Below are 26,765 nucleotides of genomic sequence, written 5' to 3' on the forward strand. Positions count from 1 at the left end.
TGTATTCCCTCACTTCCCTAATTAGTAATTGCTTGAGTCTGCAAAGTGGAACTCAGAGAAGGCCGGGAGACTAAAGCCTTTCTCTATAAACAAGAAACAGGGGCACAGAGAGGCTTTTGTACCCAGGAGGGCTTCATTGGGTTAGGTGTTAAATCTAGGTTTGGTATCATGGGCTTTAGCATAAGTGACACTGTTTGGGGCCTGTGGTTTTTCTCTTTAACAGCAACAGGTTCAATATTATTTTTAAAACACCAAATAGGCTAACACAAGCCAAACAAAACAGGTCAGGGGGATGAATCTGGACCAATGGTGGCATTTTGATTACACAATATTCTGCCCCTTTATTCTCATTTGATACTATATATTGGAAATTGTTCCTTATCAGGACAAAGAGATCTAACTCATAGACTTTCATGGCTAGTATGAATATAATTTATTTAACTATTTCTATTTCTGGCTATTTTTCTTGTTCAATTAATTAAACAAAATGGTCATTAGACAAGATGGTTCTAATGTCTTGGCAGTGTCGAGGAGGAAGAAATTTTCCTCTACCCTTCTAGGTTCTTCTGTCTGGCCTTGAAATGGAGCAGGATGCTGCGGGGGCCCTCCTGGTACAAAAGCCTTTCTATATCCCCCATTTCTTGTTTGTAGGAAAAAAGCTTCAGCCTCCTAGACCTTCCCTGAGTTCCAAAGGGCAGGTTCAAACAGTTTCTAATTAGGGAAGGAAGGGAATGCAGAAACAAAGAAGGAGCAATCAAGAGACAAGAGTGCGGCCATAAAGCAAGGTCCTGGTTCCTCTTCAAGGAATATATATAACTTCGAGTTCTTCTGTAGAAACTAAGGCCCCCACTCAGGTGGAGAATGGTAACTACAGGCTGAGTACAAGATTCCTGGAACAGGGTCCTGTTACCTCACCACCAACCAATCAGAAAAAAGTCATATATCCTGCAGCCTTCATCCTAATCTTGTTTATAAAACTGCTTCCCCCAAAACCATCTGGGAGTTTGGGTTTTCTGAGCACAGGCTGCCCATTCTCCTTTCATGGCCCTTTCAAGAAACCTTTCTCTATTCCAAACCTCTAGGTTTGTTTGGCATCACTGTGTGTTGGGCACGTGAACTTGTGCTCAGCAATAGTCTAATAATTAAGTTGACACGAGACAGATAAATAGGAGACAATCAAACAAAAGTTTAATAACATGTATACATGGGAGAGACCCGGAAGAACTGTGAATCGCCAAAATGACTGAAGCCTTACCTTAAATATCAGTACCATCCTCAGCTAAAGACAAAAGAAGATGTTGGGGATAGGGGCTTGGGACTTCAAAGGGGAGAAAGGACATTCACATGGAATTGGAAAAGGAAATATTTCCTAAATAAATGCTGGGCCATTCAGAGACAATTGGTTGGAGAGTGGATTCTGATCACTAAGAGTTTCCCCCACTGCACTTAGTCCATATCTTTTACAGATATCTCTGGTGATGGCTCTATTCCTACAACAGGCCCTCTGTCTAAATTCCTCAGGCAGCTAAGGGGGAGGTAAAAAGAAAGACTTCCTGAGTCCTCTGTTTCTTAAAAATAATCAACTTAAATTAACCTCATGCCGAAGGGACACATTTTGTGGTGGCAAATTTTGTTCCCCTATAGCAGCCTACTAAGCAAAACAAAACCTAAGCCTCAAGGTTAAGAAATCAAAACCTAAAACAATCAATCAGAACAAGGTTAAGAAATCAAAACCTAAAACAACCAATCAGAAACAGCCAACTAGGCTTTCCCAAATAAGGTAACCACTTAAACTGCAGCCAACCAAATAATTTCCTTTCTTCACTTCTGTGTCTTCTGCATAAAAGTGTCAATGGATGGATCACTTCTAACCAATTCTAGCTTTGTTACCGAATCCAATCTCACTCTGCTCGCCACACGACAGGCCAATAAATTGGGAGATGAGGTGTTGAGGCAAGGAATAACGACTTTATTTGGAAAGCTGGCAGGCTGAGAAGATGGCGGACTAGGGTCCCCAAAAACCATCTTATCGGGGTCTGGATGCCAGTCTGTTTTATAGAATCAGAGAGGGAGAGGCGGTGAGGAAGTAAAGTAAAAAGGGCCATGAGTGTTGCAAAACATCTCCTCCCATGTCCTGCACTGAGGCAGGGTATGTTAATTTCTTCTTTCCTGCAGCCATTCACAGGTGGGCAGGGTCAGATTGTCTCCCTGTGAGCTGAACAAAGGAAGGCACTTCAGTTTAACATTCAGGCAGAGGGGCAGGGTTCCCTGAGGCAGGCCATTATGTATGATTATAATAACAAAAGCAATGAAAAGTAAAGGTTAAAGTCAAAGAAACAGATCCAGCATGGAGTCAAAATTGGCTCTTCCCTGTTACAGCTTGGTACTGCTTGATTTGAATAATTTTTGATCAAGTAAACCTTTAAAATTTTTATTGAGTCAGTTTATCTTTTAATGATGTTGATTCTGATCTTTTGCTACTTCATGCAATGCAGGAAGAAACAGCATGTATACATCTTTCCATGACTTGTAAGCAGATGAGGTAGAGGGTCTGGAGAAAGAAAACTACGTATGGCTTTCATGGCATTAGAGAAGGCATTTTGGGCCAAAGCCATTGTGTGATCTCAGCCTGGCCACAATGCTTGTCCTCAGGTCTCAGTAATTAATGATCTTAAGGGAACAAAAGAATGCAGAAACAAACAACTGTTATCAGGCAAGAGAAGTAACAATAGCAAAGAGAATGTATCAGTTGTAAAGACTCCCAGTTCTGCTTCACTGGTAAAGATTAGCCTGAAGCCTCAACCACCAGATCAACTGGCACCTAAGGGATGATGATGTTGACCTTTTCTGACCTGTGTGACTCCAATCAACTCAAGCTTGTACTCTGTTGACTGCCCAACCCCTTCATAAACATGCACGTTCCCTTAGCTTACAACTTCCCAAATTTTGCTGTTGGAGGAATCACTGCTTTGGGAGATTCCCAGTTTTCTCCTCACTTACTGCAAGGAATAAATACTTCCTTCTCCTGAACTTTGGCTTAGTTGTGTCTTTTGGCTTGACACCCACCAAGAAGAGAACCCAGCTTTTCGGAGAACAGATTCAGTAGGTTAAATGCCTAGACATAGAATCACAAAACAAGGACTTTGTAAGATGTAAAGATAACCCATATATGGAAGGAGTTGCCATTATTTGGTTTCCACTTTTTTTCCCATAAAACAACTGGAATTAACAGTAACAAAGGAATTTTTGCATAAGTCTACAATCCTGGGAAAACCTACATTTTGTACAGATCAGTATAGCAAGTTCCCATTTGTACTTGCCATTAAAACAGTCACCACACTAAATATAATAAAGAAAATCCCAGAGTCCTTCATTTGGGAAGTTTACTACCATAGGCTGGGTCTATATTTGGTGTTACTGTGAATGGATGCACACTGTCTTATGAGTCTGATAATTACGGGAAAGGAATTTTGTGGGTAGCATGTGCCGGGGGTGGAGTTCTTAAAATGAAGCGGGCATACCCAGCCCTCTGATATTGGGCCACTAATTGACTTCACTACCTTCCACAAGCCACATACCTTGTATGGCTCCGTTTCCACATAAAACATAAAATGATAAGAGTTGGAATGGGAAAAGCGTATTTAAAGTCATAGAACTGACTTAGACTACTTAGATAATGAAGACAAAGAAGAGAAGGGGTCCAGTATCTCAAGAGATCCTACGTTTAGAGGCTGGGAGGAGGAAATGGCAAAGGAGACTGGGGAGTAGCAGGTCCTTGAGAAAAGGTGAATGTGATGTCCTGAAAGCCAGGAGAGGGAAGACGATTAAGGAGTGTGCTGAGATCCAATATTCTGAGCTGAACGCGGAGCGGTCCCGTGACCACTGGCAATATGGAATTGTTGGAGGCTTTGACAACAGCAATTTCAACAAATTAGTGTGATTAAAAGCCAGATGAAAGCCGGTTAAGGAATAAATGAACAAAATCATTTTTGACGCCTTTATAAACTGCACAAGCTTGTCCCAAGCCCTTAGGTCTCCTAATTCATGACCCCTCTTAGATCTGACCTTCAGAGATTCTAAAGCATTTAACTTGTCCAGTACTTCTCCAGCCTCCGGAGACTGCTCTAAGAATATGAAAGTACTTCGTAAACAAAGAGGCCAAACAAAGGAGCAGGGCAAAGGGGCAGCCGTGGGTTTTCATTACTCTGTTCTATTACTCTATCCCCGTACTGTATTCATTTTGTATTCCCTAATTTCCTCTATGCTCCTGCAACACCAAATTTTCCAAATGGTAGCCACCCAGTAAGAATTTATCACTCCGTATTTCTCTCCCTTCAGCCCCTGCCCCCACACCTCGACCCCTCCCCTCCCCAAGTCTTTAACCAGAGAGGCACGAATTCACCACTCCACTCTGGAAACAAAAAGGGCGGGTTGGGGCGGGTTGGGGAGAAGGGAGGGAAGAGGGGAGGGGAGGGGAAAATACTGTGGTTCCTACAGAGGCTTTGAGCGCATGCGTGAGTCCTCCCCCGGACCGTTTGTGCTGCCCTCCTAGGAAGAGGGGTGGGGTGGAGGTTTGCCCGACGGACCGAGTACGGGTGCTGAGCAGGCTCTCACGGAAGTCCATTCGCTATTGGGAGGTCCGCAGTGGCTGCTCTGTGCCCTTGTTGCCGAGGGCCTCTTCTTCGGTCATTCCTGGAGTAGGAGCCGGACTGGGGCTGACACAGGGGCTCCCCCCGGCCGCCTCGGCGCCTGTGTGACCTCCTCGCTGGCGGGATGTGGCGACTACGCCGGGCTGCCGTGGCCTGGTAAGTGCGGGCTCCGACCTGGCCCCGTTATTTCCGGGGCCTCCAGAAAACGAGGTTGTCCCATCACGACATACAGAATGTGCAGGTAACTCTCAGGCCAAGCAGAGAGCAGTTGGAGGATTCCGGGATATTTTTGAGGACCCGGAGTGACAGGTGCCCTGACTAGGCTTACCTAGGTGCTGTCCCCCGTACTGGCCCCTGTCCGTGTTCCTATGCCCCTCGGAAGATTCTGGGCGCTTTTCAGTCTTGGCCTTTTCTATTGTCCTTTTGTGCCTGCCCCTTTCACCCTTCTGTCCTCGCTGTTATCTCTGTCTCTGGTGGCTTCTTGTTTCTGTCCGGGCTCTATGACTCTAACCATGTGTCACCCTTGCCGCGTCTCTTAATTCTCACTGTCTTTGGCTTCTGCCTCCATGCCAGCTTACATTGCTTTTGCAGGTACCTGAGCTCCTCTCTCGGGGTGAAGGGGACTTTGCCTCTTTCCTTAGTACGCTGAGTGAACATGATTTGGAGTCAGATCTGGAGCGGTGACGCATACATGTAGTGTCAGAGATGGTGATTAGAGATATTCTCTAAATAGCAGCTTTTTTCAGTGTTTAGGAAGGGAGACTTGCTTTTTGGATGTGAGGTGGTGAATGTAGCACCACCTTTCTAATCACTGTGTTATTGTTGCCCTGGTCTGTGTTAATCCTAAACCGAAAATCATAGAAGTATTTATATTTCTATGGGTTACTATGTGCATTTTAATGAAATTAAATTTGACTTTAATCTTTACACGTAGCTGTGTTCTAGTATCCTTAGATATCTTCAGGTTTAACTCATTGTTGCAGGCATTTGATGAGAAGTAACATACATCAAGCAAGGTTGGAAAAACTTGGTTTTCCTGAATTAACTCAGTCTCTAAACACCTGTCTTGAATTTTTTTTTGGAACGTTTTTAAGTGGTGTAATTTATAGTGTTTATAAGAGAGGGGATCCATTTGTTTTGTGAAGGTTAATTTGAATCTAAATTTAGAACTGAATGGCATACAATAGTTGAAGTTTCAGTCAATTAGAATAATTGATTGAATAAGTTACTTCTAATGTCATGGAATTTTAATTTCTGAGTAAATCCACAGCCCTTGGTACTGAACTAAGTTATTTACAACCTTTTTATTTCTACTCCTCAGTATTTACTGGGGAAATATATCTAATTTTCTTTACATAAGAAAAGACTTTGCAGAAAATAGCGTACTTTGTTGGAGCAATTAAGATATGTAGGAAAAACTTTAAAAATTGAGTTTCCAACCAACTAATTATCAACTGATAATTGTTTATTCAATTGGATGCTGTCGGCTAAATTGTTTCTAAAGTTACTTTTGACTCTGTAGTCATGACTTAAAATGTCTTATGTTGATAGCACAGTTTAGCTGCCTGCTGAAGTAGAGATGCGTAAGGTCAGATGCCCCAAGTTCTGGAGTTTGTCTTTTGATGTAGTTCCTATGCATGTTATGAAGGAGTACATTTAATTCTTACTCTTTAATAAATAAACATTCTTTGACATATATATCTAAATATGTGCTCATAGACATGTCAGAAGACCAATGGACAACATTTATTTAGGTGCAATAAATATTTGCATAAACTTGTTGAAAAAATAATAACATGCTAGGAAACAGTACATAGATTAAAAGGAGATGATGGATGAGTGTGAATAGATGATTTCTGGAGTTGGGGTCGGGGAGCCTTGTTTTGCATCACATTTGATTTTTAGTTTGGCCTAATATATAGAAGTATATATTCAAATTCCTTTTCCACCATTCACTAGTCATTCTACCTTAGGCAAGACACAGTTTAAAAAAAGCAAGTTGGTCAAATAAGGATACTTACCTTACTGGGTTTTTCTGAGAGTTAACAGTAGCATTTGTGTAAACATCTGTCATAATGCCTGGCAGTTAGGTACCCCTTTCCCCTCACTGTCCGTCTTCACAACATTATTTCAATGTTCCTTGATTCCTTTTCCTTAAGATATTTCTACTCCCATGTAACTAAATGAATTAAAAATTTATTCTTTAGTATGGGGCCTGGCCCATAGTAAGCACTATGACGGTGTGTTGAATAAGATAATCAGGCGTATGTTTGTTCGTAGGAGACTTTCATTCTCTGCCAGGAAGGACAGGAGGGAAGAGTTCAGATAGTAACATGTGCATTTAGATTCTTTTCTCTTTGGGGTATTCCCCCTTCTTTCTTTCTTTTCTGGGGAGCCAGGTACATGAGGTGTTAATTTTTCCTTAATTTCCATTCCTGGACCATCTCAGGATTGTGAAACATAGATGAGAGGGCAAAGAATAGATGTTATAAGCTACTGGAACTTCTGTGCTTAAAAGTAAAAGTTTACACGCCTTTTTTTGTATAGGTGCATCCATAATTCACATTTATTTTCGTACCACCATTTTAGCCTAACATTACATGAAATCTTTTCGTATATCTACACGGTCTTCGTATTTATCACTTCAATGGCTATACACAGTATTCTCAGTATTCTCTTTTGTTTATGTACCATAGTTTATAAATTTCTGTTCTTAATATTAGATATTTAAGTGGTAACATTTTTTGCTATTACAGCACATCTTTTCTTCCAGTTTTACTGAGGTGTAATTGACATACAGCACTGTATAGGTTTAAGGTGCATAGCATAGTGATGTGACTTATATACATCATGAAATGATGACCATAGTAAGTTTAGTGAACAGCCGTCGTCTCATACAGACACAAAATTAAAGAAATAGAAAAAAATATTTTTTGTGATGAGAATTCTCAGGATTTACTGTCTTAACTTTCATATATAACATACAGCCTGTTAATTGTATTTATCATGTTGTACATTACAGTCTTAGTATTTATTTATCTTAGAACTCTAAATTTGTACCTTTTGACTGCCTTCATTCAATTCCCCCTTCTGCCACCCCCTTCCTCTGGTGACCACAAATCTGATCTCTTTTCTATGTGTGTGTGTTTTTGAAGTATAATTGACCTACAACACTGTGTTAGTTCCTATTACACAACATGGTGATTTGGTATTTCTATACCATTTCAAAATGATTACCATGATGAGTTTAGTTCGGATATGTCACTATACAAAGATATTTTGTTTTCAACTTTACTGACAGCAAATAGCTGTCAGTAGTTAATAAAATAAGTCTCTACCTTTTTTGATTTCAGTTTTGATTTCTTGGACCAGGATCATAGTCCACATATAGTAAATTAGGGGACAGGCTCTGGAGTCCCACTGCCTAGGTTTGAATCCTTCCTTTACTCCTTATGTCAGTGGGGACTTCAGCAACTTACTTATGTCTGTCCGCCTTTTCCTCGTTGGTAAAATGGGGACGATACTAGTACTTTTATCATAGGATTATCAGCAGGATCAGATGAGTTAGCTCCTGCTGCAGCAGTGCCTGGCACACAGTAAATGGTTAGTAACTGTGGGCTATCGTAAGACACAGTGTGATTGGTCGTGTGTGCCTGTGTGTTTTCCCTTTTGCATATTGCTCTTTTATATCGTTTCCTTTGCATTGTTTCCCCATCTGATCTTTCCTCCACACCTATTTTTCTTTCAGTGAGGTCTGCCAGTCCTTAGTGAAACACAGCTCTGGAACAAAAGGAAGCTTACCACTACAAAAACTGCATCTGGTATCACGAAGTATTTATCATTCGCATCATCCTATCTTAAAGCTTCAAAGACCCCACTTCAGGACCTCATTTCAGCAGTTCTCCTCTCTAACTAACCTTCCTTTACGTAAACTGAAACTTTCTCCAATTAAATATGGCTACCAGCCCCACAGAAATTTTTGGCCAGCGAGATTAGCTGCAAGACTCTTAAAACTTCGGTATCTCATACTCGGATCTGCTGTTGGGGGTGGCTATACAGCCAAAAAGGTGAGGTTAACTTTCCTACTGCTTTTCCAGTTATTCCAGCATGATTGTTTTAAAGTTTCTTAGCATATGTCGTTTTTCTTTAGTGCAGTAGAATGTAATTAGATGTTTAAACATTTATTGTGTGTCTCTATTATGTGCTAAACTGTTTTAATGGTGCTAATAGGAAAATGCTCTCTGAATCTTAGTTATTATAAGAGATGAAAATGGCCTAATGGAAGGAGCACTGGTCTGGGAGTAAGAACACTTAGGTTTGATTTTCAGCTTTGCCATTTAGTAGCACAGGCAGGGAAGTAAGTGGCATGCTCATGCAACTACTTTGTGGCAGCTCTGGGACCAAAGGCAGGGTATCCTGATCCGTGGTCTGTCTTCCTTGTATTCCTCAGTGTTGTTTAAAGCCAAATCATGAAACCCATTTGCAATAGGAGTACATTTTGAATTTTTCCATTTTCTGTATTTAGTAAAGGAGCATTTACATGTTTTATATGCTTGTCTGCTAATTTACTTTTAGAAGAGCAGAGGCCACTTTGTTTCTAAAAATTCTGAACATAATACATTGCTCTTAGTAGCTTAGCATGTTTTAACAAAATAAATTTAAATAGTTTTTTTTAATATTTGATATGGCATTCAGATCATTTGATTGGCATACTTTCTTATCTTTCAGACTTTTGATCAGTGGAAAGACATGATACCTGACCTTAGTGACTATAAATGGATTGTGCCTGACATTGTATGGGAGATTGATGAGTATATCGATTTGGGTTTGTATCAACATTAAAATACTTTTCTTGGTTGTATCTTTAGGAAAGAGAAATAGTTGTATTGAGATAGCTCCTTAACTCGAAGTTTAAGGTTGTAGCAGTTTTTTTTTTTTTTGACATCTTTATTGGAGTATAATTGCTTTACAATGGTCTGTTAGTTTCTGCTGTATAACAAAGTGAATCCGCTATACATATACATATATCCCCATATCCCCTCCCTCTTGCGCCTCCCTCCCACCCTCCCTATCCCACCGCTCTAGGTGGTCTCAAACCACTGAGCTGATCTCCCTGTGCTATGCAGCTGCTTCCCACTAGCTATCTATTTTACATTTGGTTGTGTATATATGTCAGTACTACTCTCTCACTTCGTCCCAGCTTACCCTTCCCCCTCCCCGTGTCCTCAAGTCCATTCTCTACGTCTGCGTCTTTATTCCTGTCCTGCCCCTAGGTTCATTAGAACCTTTTTTTTTTTGATTCCATATATATGTGTTAGCATATGGTATATGTTTTTCTCTTTCTGACTTAATTCACTGTGTATGACAGACTCTAGGTCCATCCACCTCACTACAAATAACTAGTTTTGTTTCTTTTTATGGCTGAGCAATATTCCATTGTATATATGTGCCACATCTTTATCCATTCCTCTGTTGATGGACACTTAGGTTGCTTCCATGACCTGGCTATTGTAAATAGTGCTGCAATGAACATTGGGGTGCATGTGTCTTTTTGAATTATGGTTTTCTCTGGGTATATGCCCAGTAGTGGGATTGCTGGGTCATATGGTAATTCTATTTTTAGTTTTTTAAGGAACCTCCATACTGTTCTCCATAGTGGCTATATCAATTTATATTCCCACCAACAGTGCAGGAGGGTTCCCTTTTCTCCACACCCTCTCCAGCATTTATTGTTTGTAGATTTTTTTTTTTATACAGCAGGTTCTTATTAGTTATCCACTTTATACGCATTAGTTTATATATGTCAATCCCAGTCTCCCAGTTCATCACACCACGATGTTTGTAGATTTTTTGATGATGGCTGGTTGTAGCAGTTTTATTTTAATGATAAAAGTAATAGAATAGGAGAAAAAAATGGTAAGAAAAAAAATCATCCACTAGTTCATCAGTTTAACACAGCTGCCACTATCCTTAGGGATCAGTTTCTTTTAATTGTACCTATTTTGTGTATGTGGTTAATATTTTACTTTGCTTTTTAAGAATTATATAGTCATAGTGAACATACACTTTGCTATCTTGTCTTTTGCTACCTAACACATTTGTCAGCATTTTCTACTCTGCCGAGCAGCCTTCTTGAATATCATTTTCAATGTTGTATGATGTTACCCAGAACAGATGCACTGTGCTTCACCTAACTAGCTCCCTTTGATTGAGTACCTTGGTTACCTCTACTTTTTGTAACCAGATTCCTTAAAAGCCTGCTAGTGTCCAGAGTAATTTCTCCTGTTAGTCTTTCATTGTTCCCTTTTTCAAATAATAGATAGATGAGAAAAAAAGTATATTTGGTAGTTATGATTGCCAGTAACTCATGGTGATCTTTAGAAAAAGATTTTTTTTCTGATGAAATTATTTTCCTCAGGTCTCTTTTTTAAGACTTTGTGTAGACATTTTTTAGACTTTAGCTTAGGTGTATATGGGGGTGGATTTGATCTCTGCATGCACTATTCACAGCACTGTCTTAAAGGTAAAATTGTTGCATTGACAAAGATATTTACAGGAAAAGCACTCCTTCAAATTACTTTTCTAACGTTTATGAGAAGAGCTTTTAACGGTATGCATTCACTAATCCCACGCTGTAGTGACTGCAAGCCTGGGTTCTGAAGCTAGACTGTCTAGGCTTAAACGTGACTCCCCCACTTTGCTGTATGTGCAGGTCCTGTTACTTAACCTCTGTGCCCCATTCCTCGTCTGTAAAATGTGGTTGATGAGAACTGTTTTGTAGCATTGACATGAAGATTAAACAAGTTAGTGCTTTTATAGCACTTAGAATAAGACCTAATACATATTCTTATTTTGAGAAACTTCGTGTTTTATCTTCTCCAGAGAAAATTAGAAAAGCCCTTCCTAATTCAGAAGACACTGTAAAGTTGTACCAAACTTTGACAAAATTGTTGAGTATTTGTAAACAAAAATAAATACTTGATCACTTTATAAATAAAACTAGCAATAATAAAGTAATGGCTTGTCTTGAGTTCAGAGACAGTTTTTTGAAGTGGTAACAAGTGTAAGTTTTCCTAGGGAATACAAAAGGAGAGAGAAGAGTAATGGAATTCTGTTCTTAAACTTGAACTGGGATTTCATCACTTTTTTTTGAATTCAGGTCAGGTGCTACAAAGGATTTTTCTTTTTTCTTTGATTCATTGCCTTTCTGCTGTGACTTCCTCCCCAAAAATACTTCTGTTTCCAATCCAGTGTTAACATTTATACAGTGTTTCTGTCTCAAGGCATTTAACTTATAAATCAAAGATAACCCTCTAAACCGTATGTTTGGTGAGTCTTTTTAAAAAATTTTTCGTGGCTTGTAGAAGATCATCAGAATAACACATTGTTTCAGATATACGTAGCAGTTATAGTTGGAATAGGGAGAAAAATGGAAAAAAACATTTAAGTTTATATATAATTATTTAAATTGTATGCATGTTTCAATAGTCAAATTCTTATTTTGAGACTGTTTCTTTTCTCTTCTCCAGAGAAAATTAGAAAAGCCCTTCCTGATTCAGAGGACCTTGCAAAATTGGCACCTGACTTTGACAAGATTGTTGAAAGCCTCAGCTTATTGAAGGACTTTTTCACCACAGGTAAGGAAGGACGTGTGTTTGATCTCATTTAAAATGTCGGGAAACACAGAGGAAAAATACTTAAAATGTATTCATTTGTTTATTTCCATCTTTTATTTATTTATTTATTATTTTAAATTAACATTTTTAAAAATAAATTTATTTATTTTGTTTATTTATTTTTAGCTGCATTGGGTCTTCATTGCTGCGCGTGGGCTTTCTCTAGTTGCGGCGAGCGGGGGCTACTCTTCCTTGCGGCAGGAGGGCTTTTCATTGCGGTGGCTTCTTTTGTTGCGGAGCATGGGCTCTAGGCATGCGGGCTTCAGTAGTTGTGGCACGTGGGCTCAGTAGTTGTGGCTCGCGGGCTCTAGAGTGTAGGCTCAGTAGTTGTGGCTCACGGACTTAGTTGCTCCGCAGCATGTGAGATCTTCCCGGATCAGGGCTCGAACCTATGTCCCCCGCGTTGGTAGGCGGATTCTCAGCCACTGCACCACCAGGGAAGTCCCTATTTCCATCTTTTAAATGAAAATATTTAGTACAAATAAAAGCCAAGTTTTTGATAAAAGGATAAACACAACGTTTTTTTGCTCTGTGGTTTTACTATTTTTTAAATTTATTTTTATTTTTTGGCAGTGCCACGCGGCACACGGGATCATAGTTCCCTGACCAGGGTTCAAACCTGTGCCCCCTGCAGTGGAAGCACAGAGTCTTAACCACTGGACCACCAGGGAAGTCCCCGTGGTTTTAATTTTTGTTTGGCCCAAGAAAATGAAAATTTGCAAGAACTTAAACATGCTTGGCTTTAGTCAGTGAGGGAAAAATAAATCACTTGCTCTTGACAAGTAGATGACACTTCCTATGTGTTTACTGTTCATAACTGGTTAGAGCCGATTTGGTGATTTTAAAACAAATTTAATTATAACGGACCATAATGAGTAGAATTTACTAAGACTAGTCCTGGTGTATTTGCCCAATTCTGCCCTATCATGATATAAATCTGAGGTCTCAGACATCTTTGTTTGCTCATTGTTAAATTTTACATTTCTATTTCCCCCTTTGCTGATTTTTCACAGGTCACAAATTGGTTAGTGAAGTCATAGAAGCTTCTGACCTACTTCTCTTGTTAGGTGTGTAAACAGATATTTTTGCTGATCTTAACATGCCTTTTAAATGCATCTAATAAACTAGCTGCAAATAAAATTGCAGACCAAATTTATAATATTGCTTATGCTAAATTTTAAAATGTCAGAATTATATTGGGCAAATTCATTATCCTTTAGGTGGAAATAATAAAATAATTTTTTTGTGGTAAAACTAAAATTCCTAAATATGTGTCTATATTATAAGATTAAAGTTATTAAAAAGAAAGTTTGGTTAACCAAAATAGTTTCTTGAACCTGATGTGTTTGTTTCTATTAATTGAAATGAAAGTCATTTTAATTTGTCTCATCTGTCCTGTCACAGTTGACATTTTTAATTTAATTTTTTTACTGTATATGGTCTGTAATGGCAGTAGTGTATGGCTGAACTGTAAGTACTCTCATGTAAAATAATCCTTATCAAAGATTGCCTTATTTTTTATTGTAATTTTCAGTGATACTTTAAAAAATCAGTTAAACATGTCCTATAATGGTTTTGAAAATTTTTTTCTTAGCTTAACCACTGTGTTCCTTAAAATAAGAATAGCTTTCCAAAAAGTGATTTTTGCTCTAAAAATCCTTTTATCTTTCAACCGACTAAACATAATTTGGAATTTAGTTTAGGCTATTGACTTCACTGGAAAATTTAAAGGACTGCATATTTATCTTTAAGGTTCACCTGGAGAAACGGCATTTAGAGCGACAGATGCCGGGTCTGAAAGTGACAAGCCTTATAGAAAGGTACGTATAAAGGAGCATTCTTCACGTAGATAGTCTTGAAAGATTTTTTAAAGTTTTTACCTACCCTGGAAGATCTGAAAATGGTAGCATCCGAGAAGCAAACATAAAAGCATCCAGTGGAGGTATTGTTATTATTCTTGGTACAAAATGCAAGGTATTATTCAACAGTTCTGGAAATATAATTGGAGAAGCCAGTTTCCCTCAAATATGTCTGTGAAATATTAGTTTCCAGGGTTGTCCCCAACAAAGGGTTTTGTTGTTAAGTATGTGTGGGGGAAAGCTGGTATAAATAAAACAAGCAGGCTTCTTTTCTTTTCCCTAGGATTTCTCAGACCTTAATATATGCATGTGCATTGTGAATCTCTAAGAGAAGTCAAAGTGTGCAGGGTTTTCCAGATTTATTTAGCAACAAAGCCCTTCTTCCATGAAATACCTTCTAGGGACTAATGTTTCATGGTATACAGTTAGGGGAAATATTAAGGGAACGGCAAGTTTGTTACTAAGGGATAAATAGACTTCTGTTACATTGCTAGTCAACAAAATTATGTATGGGGTTATTTAGGATATGTTAATTTCAATTCATGCATTAAAACCCATATGAAACTTTTAGGAGAATTGCTGATGTAGAATAACGTGCATTGTTGTGTATTTATATTAATATGTTAACCTGATATTGTCTTACTCTTAATTCTTTTCGTCTTTTGAAATTGGTAAGATAACTGATTCCTTGGAAGTTTTTCTTTTTAAATAATAACCTAGATAAATAAATATCTGGAAAAAATACTCATGAACATTTAAAAATTCAATATGAACATTTAAAAATTAAATGATGAAGGTTATTATGGTTTTAAATCATTGAGGTAAATAATTTTATGTTTTTTGGGGAAGCAGAAAGAAAGTAATTCCTATGTATAGATTTCCATCTTGTTTCCTGTCCTTCAACTTTGAGCTTTTTACATGATATTCCAAGTTTTAATTATATTTCAAAAGATTTTTTTTCTTTTGTCTTTTAACTTGATCTTTTGGAGAAAACATTTTTCAAAATGTGTGTGTATATGTGTGTGTGTTTGCCTTTTAACTTGATCATTTTTGATAACCTTTTCCACTGGCATTATTTTAACCAAGGGATACCCTTGAATATACCTGCTACTGGAAAGAAACATTTGAATAGAAATTAGCCTATGATGCACAGCTTATTTTGAGCCAAGGCCCTTAATGCAGATAGACTTAATGTGTAGAGAAAAGCTAATCTAACTGGGGAGAAGGAACCCCTGTTACAAGTATGGTAGTATGGTTTTTGAGCGACAGGATTTCTTGTTGCCTAGATCAGTTAAGGGAGGCTTGCATCTCTGTTCTTTTCTGATATGGCCTAGGATTGTTTTGGTAAATGAGAATCCTGTTTAGGTCCTGACAGATAATTCCCTTAAAATCCTGCTAAGGTGATAAATGAGTAGTAACTGATAAATGATCAAGAGCTCTGCAGTATAGAAGAAACAAGAGAACTGATCTCTGGGAATTTATATTTACAGATTTTATTTTATACAGTAGACACGAGAGCAAATTTATTGCTTTATTTTATAATTTACTTTGCTTGAAGATAAGTGCTGTTGTAGACTGCTCCTTTTTAACTTTTCCATAATTTATGGTGATTATCTTGCCCATTAAAAACGCACCAATTATTTCCAACTATTTGTTATAAATTAAGCCGTTTTCATTATAGGTTAAATCAGATAGTATTAAATGCTAGTATAAATGTTTACAGAAAAAGTATTTTCAACCTCAACTAGTGGTTTTAAATTTTATTAATATGCAGCATTATGTTTTCAAGGCTTGACTATTACCTGTGCTATTTGAAAATAATGAACTACTCAGACAAGATGCAGATAAACTGATTGTAAGAGACTTGTCTGTAAATTGATGGTTGAATGTAAGCACGGAAAGGGAGACCTTAGCAGAAGCCTTTTTGAAATTATTCTAAAGCATCAAATTTGAAAATTTGGGCAATAATCAGAGGTGGTAGGATGGCATCCAGAGTTCAGGTGATACCTTTTTGATTGGTTCAGTCTGGTGTCTGAGAGCCCCAAGATTTAAAATGGTGTTCATGCCTTAGCTTAATGATTGTTGGGTTTATACCAAAGTTTCTGGCTAGACTTCTATTAGAAATGTAAAAGTAAATGTGAATCAGATTTTTTTAATGTAGTAATAGATTAAAAACATTTCGACTAGAAGTAAAAAGAAAACTTGTTCTTTCTAATAAGAGAACACATCTGGAAAAGTGCTGGCAAGTAGAGGGACAATTAGGAACCTTTCTAAGTCAACCGAAGTGAAAGTGACAGGGAGTTGCAGGAACACAGATGCCAGATTGACTTGAGTCAGGCAGAATGAACCACACAATAGACAGATTACTGGTGGTTCCCAGTCTGGGGTCCCTGGACTTTTAGGTGTTCTGGAAAGTTGTGATTGAGGTCTTCAAAAAGTCAAAAAGCATCTATTCCCACATAATGCTACACAGGCTAACTAAACCTCAAGTTTCTTTGATTTTGCCTGTATTTATATCCGTTCAGTTTGTGGACAGTAATGTTTATCAAAAGTTCTTCTACGTATTTTTGATAAATAAAAAATGGAAAAATACTGAAACCACATTTTAGTAAATGCTTTTAGTTAGTCAAAAAATTTTAAACTTGTGTTCACTATAGAAAAATATTAGAAAGAGCCCTTAGTGAGACCTGGAGACCTTTAGAACTACCTGAAGACAAATTCGGAATTGGAGTGACAAGCCTTTTTTAGTGAATTAATGGACTCACCTGGTTTGTAAGTCAGTAGATTTCTGTATATCAGTCATAGTATATATAGGTGACAGGACCACTTAGTGTATCTCCTTTTTTTAGATTCAGTAACATTGTTGTGTTCTAGTGAAAATTAATTTGCTAAATGAGACATTATCTGTGCTTTTGTTCTGTCATGTTTCTGATGGCTCATAAACATCTCATAGAAGTAAGGAATATGGTCATTCTGAAGGGTACAAGCCCATTTATAATTTATAGAAAATATTTGAAGTCCAAATCATAAAAAGTATTGTTACTCTTTTAAAAATAATCATTAAATAGTAATTATCTTCCTTTCCACGTTACTGTAATTCTTATTTGTGTGGCTTTACTTATTTTATACCTACCCTCTGAAATATCTCTCTTCCCTTTTCTCTGCCTAATTTCCACTCATCCTGAAAGCCCAGTTCAGTTGTCACCTCTGTGAAGCCTTCCATAACCATTTTAGTCCCAATAATTATTCTCTTAACAATCTAAAACATTTTACAGATGAAACACTATTTACTTTGGCTTTCATTCTTACTGTTTAATAGGCTATTTCTATCACAAAATCTCTGTTCTCAGAGCGCCTAGGATAATGCTGAACTCTTAACACAATTCATCAGTTGATTTAACTCAGTAAAAGTCTGATTTAAAGTAAGCAAATTTGGGGCTTCCCTGGTGGCGCAGTGGTTGAGAGTCCGCCTGCCGATGCAGGGGACGCGGGTTCGTGCCCCGGTCCGGGAAGATCCCACATGCCGCAGAGCGGCTGGGCCCGTGAGCCATGGCCGCTGAGCCTGCACGTCCGGAGCCTGTGCTCCGCAACGGGAGAGGCCACAGCAGTAAGAGGCCCGCGTACCGCAAAAAAAAAAAAAAAAAAAAAAAGTAAGCAAATTTGATTAATGCTAACAAGAGTGGGCCCAAAGATTTTATGTAATGTGTCTTTTTGCTCTGATTACCTTTGAATTTCTCCTGGCCTTCAATATTTGACAACTATTGAAGAGAGCAAGAATGTGAAGGTAGCACTTATACTTGGAATTCTGAGTTGTAACAAAGCAGTGTTGCTTAAGTAGGACTTAACATTTCTGGGATTCCTCATGCAACAAATAATGTAAACTGTGGCAAAATGAAATTCTCACAACCAGCACCATCAAGTAGCCGCAGATTCAGGAAACTTAGGTTTCCTAAGCAGCTAACAATTGGCAACTATACTTGGTTAGATACTTGTTTTATTCCTTAATAATAAGCATATTGCATTTTTATGTCATTTAAAAAACATTAAATAAATACTGTGTACATAACACTATTTTTAGGTAATAATTTAGAACAAAGGGGATTTGGTAGAAATTGTATTATCGATAAAAACTATTGGTAATAGACTGATTTGTTCATCTCTTGAAATAAATTATTTGTAGAAATTGTCCAAATAGGATGCGATATTTCTCAGTTGGAGCAAATTAAATAATTCAAGTAGAAAGACATACTTCTTTCTGATATCCAATAATAAACATATTTTAGTTGGCTGTGAATATCTTGAGCTGAATTATATATTACTGGGAGGGAGGAAAATAGGAAAATAGATCTTTTTAGCTAATGAAATAGCAGAATTATTCAAACTTTGAAAAGTAGTTTAGTGCCTAGGAATATTTTTTAAATGGAAGCGGAAAGAAGTCTTCACTTTCACGAAGTTCTTTTCTGGACCCAAGTTACTTTTAAAACTAATAAAACGGGTTGGCAAGCTTTTCCTTAGAGGCCAGATGGTAAATATTTTAGGTTTGCAAACCTGTGGTCTCTAGGACTACTCAGGTAGACCACTGTACTTTGTCAACTCCTTCTCTAAAGAGTAATTTACATTTGCCCTCCGAAATATTGCACTTTTACCATTTTCCTTATTTAAATGTAAATTGAACGTGAAGGGTCAAAGGCACTTTGAAAATAGTGAGACTGTAGAGCTAACAGGTATCAGGTGTAGACTTTGGAGTCACACTGCTTGTATTCAGACTCTGTCTTTCCTGTTTTCTGAGCTGTGTGACCTTGGATAAGTTCCTTAGCTTCTCTGAGTTTTTGGTTTCCTCTTCAGTAATAGGGGGAACCCTACCTGATAAGGGTTATTGTGAGCATTTCGTAAAGCCCTTTAGCACAAGATCTTGGCACATGATAAAACTAAATGAATACTAATGTAATGATAATAATAATGATTATTATCATCTAAGACTTAGAATTATTCCATGAGTTAGCATATTAACATTATTTGATTAATTTCCTCCCCTTAATTCCTGTTGAATCTGTTCTGGGGATTGTGATAAGTGGGAAAATGGACTGTAGGGTTGATGTGTAGCTTATTTACATAATAGGCAATTTTTAGGAAACCCAATTTGGATTTTGTGCTGTAAACTGTGTGCGTTTTTAGGTAAAAGTAGGTTATCATTTAATTCATTCAAGCAACAGACATGGGCCAAGCCCTATCCTAGGTGCTGGCCATAACACATCTGAAGTGTCAGGCCTTATTCTGTGTGTTAGGTATAAAAACAAACAAGGTATGGGCCCTTTAGAATACTGTTAAAAATATAGTATTGGGTTGGCCAAAAAGTTCGTTCGGGTTTTTCCATAGCTTACAGAAAAACCCAAACAAACTTTTTGGCCAACCCAATATTTTATTTTATTTTATTTTATTTTTTTGGCCATGCCTCCCGGGTTGTGGGATCTTAGTTCCCCAACCAAGGATCGAACCCAGGGCCCCAGCAGTGAGAGCGCCAAGTGCCAACCACTGGACTGCCAGGGAATTCCCAAAAATATAGCATTTTAAATGTATTCACATAAGAATGAGTCATAATTTCAAGATTTTTAAAAATATTTTCTAACAAGCTTATCAACTTCTAGAGGTATTTGCAGCATTTTCAGTTGACATTTTGGTTTCTGGAGTTATCACTGATTTTCTTGGTCTGACGTTACACTTTTTTAAAAACCCGAGAACACTGTACATGAAATATGGGACTATGAGAACTGCAGCGTCAAATTGACAGTAACCAGGAGATGTTTAGAGAGTATTCATCTGTGGTTGTTTACAATAACTATTGTTAAAGATCACAATTAGTACATTTTTAATGTAATATATATCATTTAAAAAACAATTATGTGCTGTTTCTTGAGAGAAGAATGTCTGAACTTGGGAAAATATTTATTGAGTAAAAGTGTTCTGTTCATGTAAGGAGGCATGAACAAATGCCTCATCTTGCACAGGAGGCACACACATTTTTCCCTTCCTTATTCCACAAACCTTAGCTTTAAAAGCTAATCCAGCTGTGCTTAGGGTGAGATTTGATGCCTAAAGTTGGATAATGGTAACCTTTTTTAGTATAGTGTATATAGCTTTTTCTGTGTCTAATTCTTGTTTTCTTCCTACTTTTTTTAGGAGGTAACAGTTAATTTCAACTACCTTCACATAAAAGTGCTTCAGTAACAGACTTGGAAGGGAAGTGAGGTGTCACTAGAAAGAGAGGGTGTTTTTCTTGTAATAGATATTAGATATTTACCATACACTTTGTATGTACATATAAACAGTGGATTAGGGAGGGGTGTTTAAGCTATGAATAAACAAGAATCCTGTGCCTGATAGACCAGCACAGTTAAGAAATGTGGAATATTTTCTCACTGCTTTAGCATTTTATAACTTATACTACTGGGTATTATGTTAATTAAAGCACAGGTACACTAATGTGTAAGCCAACATGGGAAGCCATCTTTAAAAGGGAACTGTTTTGAGAAATCTAAACACTTGGATGAGTAGAAGAAGTGATTATGATAAATGACTAAATGAATAAAAATGAGTTGGATTACTTTTCTTTCTGCTTGATGAAAGACAGTGATACAAAAAATGAAAAAAAAAAGGACATAAAATATTATGGGAATGATGAGGGTAGTGAGTTGGCATTGCATTTCTTTGATAGATTTATCAATGACCATAAAAGTGTTTATTTAAAAGATACATGTTAAAAGATAACCGCAGGTTTTTATAAATATATTTTGTACTATTGAATTTGGAAACAAATGTTGAAAGTTTAGTTATGTTACTTGCCACTTTGATGTTCTCTTACTTTTCATGAAGAAATATCAACCAGTTTCATCCTTTGATTTATATAGTAAGTCAACCAGTTTCATTATGTTGGTATAACTTAATGTATTAAAACTAAGAATCAAACAAAATAAAAATCCCCCTAATTGTTTGCTAATATTTCCCTTAATTTAAAGTGCTTTACTGTAATACATCTTTTCTATTTGTATTTATTTCTTGTAAACTTTTTTATTTATATAAATCTTTGGATTATATAAACTAAGTTATTAAGCCTCCAGGTGAGTCTACTAATTAAAATTTGAATGTAACGTTAACCAATATTTCATTTTAAGAAACTTTATAATTGTACTATACAAAATAGAATATTTTTGGCAGTTATTTTATAAAGCTGTGAAGCTATTTGAAACTCCTAATGAGTGTTAGTTTTCCTAATTCTTTTTATTATTATAACTTGGTAAAAATTGTTCTCCCAGGTAAACTATTCTTGTAAAATTAAAGAGTGACCTCATTCATTGGAACTTTGCCTTTTTAGGGTTTCTAATTGAGAAAATATAAGGTTCCTGACATTGTCAATTGCTAGTTGTTTTTTCTCCTACATTTCTTGAGGTTGATTATCTAATAGACAGCAATTAAAAACACTGTACAGAAAATGACATGTATTTTCGTTTCATGTCACAAGTGAATACATTGCATCAGATGAACATTTCATGATTATTAAATGGAATGAATTTTAAACATAGAAATGATGATTATTTTGTGCATAGGTCCAAACTGGGTTTTGTTTCATTTTTATTTTCATAGTAACTATATTATCTCCATATCTTAATTATGTTATTTTATTGAGCTTGTGCTTTAGTAATTGATATATCCTTGGTTATATTCTCAGAGGCCATTTTTATTTAATGTCAAAACAGCTTATAAAAAGTGAAAATTCAGTCGAACTACTTATTTGATGTTGTATAAAGCTAAAACAGTACCTCAAACATTATTTTTTAATTCGCAAAAAAAAAAACCCTTAGATTTTAATCAAATAAGATTCTGTGCGTAGACATGTAAAATTATGAATTAATGTAAAACCTTGATTAACTTGATGCTCAAAACTATGTTTTGAGGGATCTTTATTTATTTACTTTTTGGCCACGCCATGTGGCATATGGGATCTTAGTTCCTGGACCAGGGGTCAAACCCACGCCCCCTGCGGTGGGAGCTTGGAGTCTTAACCACTGGACCTCCAGGGAAGTCCCTTGAGGGGTCTTTAATTGAAGACATCAGATGTCAAGGAAAACTTAAGAATAATAATTTAATAAGTGATTAAGCTATTATGTATTCTCTATTTAGTCTTATGAAACTTATGGTTGAGAATTAGAAGATTCAGACCTTCAAAATCAACACTGTTCAAAACTCAGTTTTGTTTTTTCCCCCATATGTATCAAGTCAGGAACGTACACTAGTTCGTATTGGCAATTCAAAAATAAGGGTTGAAGTATTTGTTTTCTCAGTTTTTCTGTTACTAGGACATTTAGTTAACTATAGTGCTACCTTCCTTGAGCATTCCAGTTAGTCTCGGTTTTACTGTATGCTGATATTATATATCTGGCTCGTTTTATTCAGCAGTCACTTATTGCATTTTCCTTTTCACTTATTAAACTATGCTGTTTTATATTTCTGAGACATAATTTTACTGAGGAGAAAAATGGAAATGTAGTACAGAACCTAGTTATATAGTGGCTCTAAAGGTACATAACTGAGTTTCCATTTTTGTTATAAGCTATCCATTCTTCTCTGACTTACATCTGTTCCTTTCTCGTGCCCTTTGGTTTAACATTGTTCTCCTCCCCAATTTTCCTCTTCTCCTCGTTGTAAACTCATGGCAGGGTCTGCTTGGTGAGCTCATTCTCTTACAACAGCAAATTCAAGAGCATGAAGAGGAAGCGCGCAGAGCCGCAGGCCAATATAGCACGAGCCATGCCCAACAGAAGCGCAAGGTGATGGATGGTTTAAGGGGGCTACTGATATGTTCACACTAATCAGCCGTTTCTACCAGGATCGTGTCACCTTAATCCATTCATGGACTCCAATTATGAGAAATTATTTTTGACAAAGTAAAAATATGAAAGATAATAGAGATATGCAACTTTCCTAGAGTAGGTAAATCCAAAATATTAAACATAGGAATTTATTTTCTGAAAATTAGATTATCTGTGAGAGTTCATGGATTTGTACTTAGATAAGAGTTATGAATTGCAGCTTACTTGGTCCAGTTATTGAGTCACCTTAAATTTGTAGCCAACTTGTCTATTCTCCAAGTTTTCATTTGTAAAATGAAAAGGGTTACTGTGAATGACCATGTTAAAGAGTGAAATGTATTTGTTTTAGTTAAAATGAATCAGCAGAGAATTCTTATTTCTTACAGAAGGAAACTGTTCTGACTTAACTTTGGGGCAAAGTTATTCTTAGATACTTTGATAAATTTGTATAAAGATTTTCCACATTTATTAATAAAGTCAGCACAGATTTTCACCTTGTCTACTGCAGGATTGAACATTGGAAATTTGATATAATTCTGGTCAATAAAGAACAGATTCTGATAAAACTCAGCATAACAGTATACAAATGTTTGGTTATAGGAGCAACCAAGGAATCCTTAAAGATATACTTTTGGCTGTTAGATGATCCTGTAGTATAGATCCCAAGGTTAATGTTCTAAAGAGACTAGAGTCAAATGAACTGTATGTAATGATTTTAAAATTATACTCTAAGATCTTGAAATCAGCTATTTGTGTTACATATATTAGATAAGAAAAATTTTGGAGTTAGGTGCAAATCTTACTCAGGAAAAAAGATTCAGTCATATAATTAGCTTCCTGTAGGTTCTGATATTGAAATCAACTAATATTGTAGATAATTAGTGCAATAATTCTGCTGGCAAACCCTGTCGCATTTGGTGGTGGTTAATACTTGAGAAAACTCATCATAGTTTTCATTTATTTTTTCAGTATCACTACCTGGCTTTTCTCAATTCCATGGCTGTGGAATCAACTCCTGTATGTTGTTTAGCTTTCAGTGAATGAATAACATAGGTAGAAATAGAAAACAAGTTATTTTCCTACTTGTGTTAAACCAAGGGAGGACTTATTTTGGCTGCGTTGGGTCTTCGTTGCTATGTGCGGGTTTTCTCTAGTTGTGGTGAGCGGAGACTACTCTTTACTGCGGTGTGCAGGCTTCTCATTGCGGTGGCTTCTCTTGTTGCAGAGCACAGGCTCTATGTGCGCGGGCTCAGTAGTCGCAGCACCCGGGCCCTAGAGTGCATGGGCCAGTAGTTGCAGTGCATGGGCTCAGTAGTTGCGGTGCGTGGGCCCTAGGGTGTGCAGGCTTCAGTAGTTGTGGTGAGTGGGCTCAGTAGTTGTGGCTCACGGGCTCTAGAGAGCAGGCTCAGTAGTTGTGGCACACGGGCCTAATTGCTCCGCAGCATGTGGAATCCTCCCAGACCAGGGATTGAACCTCTGTCCCCTGCATTGGCAGGCGGATTCTTAACCACTGTGCTACCAGGGAAGTCCCAAGGGAGGGCTTACTTTAAATGGTGCTTTAGCATTCTCTGTTCCTCATGCTGTTGAGAGTACCATTTAAATATTGTAACAAGTTGGATGCTTAGGCTAAGCCCTCTGTTCCTTAGCTTTGTTACAGAAAGAAGGGGAGGGAGCTACTGTGTTTTGGTACGTTAGTTAGGAATATGAATATAGCTCTAGTTACTAGTAGTTCTTGTGTTTTTCATAATGGTAAAATAATTTGCAATGAGTCCTATAGATCTGCTATTTTAAGATTCTAAGATACAGTTTAAGATTATTGATGTGCTGTTGAATCTGATGATTTAAGCAATATCAGTAGTGAATATTGTTTATTTTCTACACTGCCAAGGGTTAATGTTCATTTGGGGCCAACTTTACTAGCCTTTTTTCAGGCTTACGGTTATCCTTCCTATTCCTAATATTTATTGGATTACCCATGTAACCCTTTTATTCCTCACTTTACACATTTGTAAAAGAGCTACTGGCAGGACTGTACCTCCATCTGTTTTGTTTATTAAGGCATACTTAGTAGAGCACGAAACAGGGCTTGTTCCTGCCCACTTTACAGTTACCTTGTGTGAAAGTAAATGAGACTAAAAACAATTTATGCTCCTCTATAATAATATCATTCCTTTTACTGTCCTTAAAGATGGTTTCCTTACTGTATCTTCCCCTTTATCCCCCCTATAGTTAGTACACAGATGACTTTTCAGCCCTACATTGTCATAATGACCAAAATCCTAATTTGATTAGATTTTTATCATTCTAAGCATTTGAGGTTTGCTTGAGGTACAAAGCCACAGCTACTTTTTGTTGCTTTTTGACCATTATTTCTTATTACACCTTGAAAATATAAGTAGGCCTTCATTATTATGTCTTATTAGTAGCAGCTAATAGATTTACCCTGTATCATCTGAGCAAAGGAGCTCATGCAGAGACAGCAGATTAAGACTGCCATTGATAGGTTTGCCTCCTGTGAATATGTACACATACATAAAAATTTTTACGAGTCTTATGCATTTCTGTATTTCAGAATGTCCAGAATTGCTTACTAGGAAGAGATACTTAAAATTTAAAAATCAGGCTTGGTTTTGTGAGGAGCTAGTAAAGGTTTTTCTCTTTCAGCTTTAGCTTGTTTCTGCAGAGGGTTCCGCTCTTTCTCCATCAATTTTACAGCCCTGGAATTGTAGAAAAGCTCTGGTTTCAAGACTATTGATACCCATTTCTGTCAGGGTGAGTTTTAAATTAATTTCATAATGAAAACTAAATATATTAAACAGTAGGACAAGAACTTACTGTAAGTAGCTGAATTTTACTAGTAAAGTGCATCAAAATAAAATATACCCAGGTTGCTAGTTAAGACCTCAAATAAATGATAGACTAACAATAGCATGTACTAGTCTCTTAAGAAAATATGTAAAAGTATCTTATCATTAATCTTTAATATTTATTTTGTGAACCTAAATGTTTTGATTTTATTTCCTAGAAAATATTAGGTCTAATTCTTGATTCCACCATCATGTGTCTTTTATATAATAACATTAATCTTTTAATTTAACATTAAACTAAGCAGATAGGAAGTGTATTGGTAAAGCTGCATGAGTTGTTCCTAACAGTCTTGCCAGAAGCTCACATGATAAATTTAAATATTCCTAAGAATCCAAATTTATGAAAATCTTAACAGTCATTGTACTAAATACTAATATTAGCATAAAGATTGTATTTGTAATGTTCTAATAACCTTATATCATTTTAACTCTTTATATATCCTTTTTATTTTACCAAATTATCAAGGTAACCTTTTATAGTCCTTGGCTTATAGTAAACATTCTAACTTTGTGTAATTGTATTAGTTTCTTAATTATTGCCCCAGATATAGAGAAATGTCGGATTTTCTACTGTAATTTATATTACATGAAATCATTAAATATTCACATCTAAAACTAAAACAGTTTATACTAATATTCTTTATACATTTCATACTAATTTAACTGCATTGGATGAATAGTTAACGGAACAGAGTAAATCAGAGAAACTTTCAAAATGAATTGGGAATATAATCTGCATAACAAAATTTTTATGACCATGCTATTACAGTATGATGGCATGCCATATGGTCAAAATATGGAATTATTTATTTCTTCAGTGGCCTTTAAGATTTTGTTCTTTGGGTTGTGG

The 26,765-nt window shown here is 36.7% G+C and overlaps 1 protein-coding gene across 7 annotated transcripts in view; it reads left to right on the forward strand.

The window, feature by feature from the left end:
* The first annotated feature begins 4,608 nt into the window (after positions 1–4,608).
* The window catches only part of OPA1 (OPA1 mitochondrial dynamin like GTPase), a 108,086-nt gene continuing 85,929 nt past the window's right edge, over positions 4,609–26,765 (forward strand). For 2 of the 7 annotated variants that reach the window (XM_073804036.1, XM_019923047.3), the window contains exons 1-7: positions 4,609–4,805; positions 8,398–8,716; positions 9,378–9,474; positions 12,179–12,286; positions 13,339–13,392; positions 14,078–14,145; positions 22,896–23,006. In XM_073804036.1, coding sequence (XP_073660137.1) covers positions 4,774–4,805; positions 8,398–8,716; positions 9,378–9,474; positions 12,179–12,286; positions 13,339–13,392; positions 14,078–14,145; positions 22,896–23,006 — 789 coding nt within the window. In that variant the 5' untranslated portion in view covers positions 4,609–4,773. Of the gene's footprint in view, positions 4,891–8,397; positions 8,717–9,377; positions 9,475–12,178; positions 12,287–13,338; positions 13,393–14,077; positions 14,146–22,895; positions 23,007–26,765 lie in introns of all 7 variants that reach the window. The other 5 variants (XM_019923051.3, XM_019923049.3, XM_019923048.3 and 2 more) reach the window with 5 other exon arrangements.

Source organism: Tursiops truncatus, chromosome 4, assembly GCF_011762595.2.
Source record: "Tursiops truncatus isolate mTurTru1 chromosome 4, mTurTru1.mat.Y, whole genome shotgun sequence".
In the NCBI taxonomy this organism is placed as follows: domain Eukaryota; kingdom Metazoa; phylum Chordata; class Mammalia; order Artiodactyla; family Delphinidae; genus Tursiops; species Tursiops truncatus.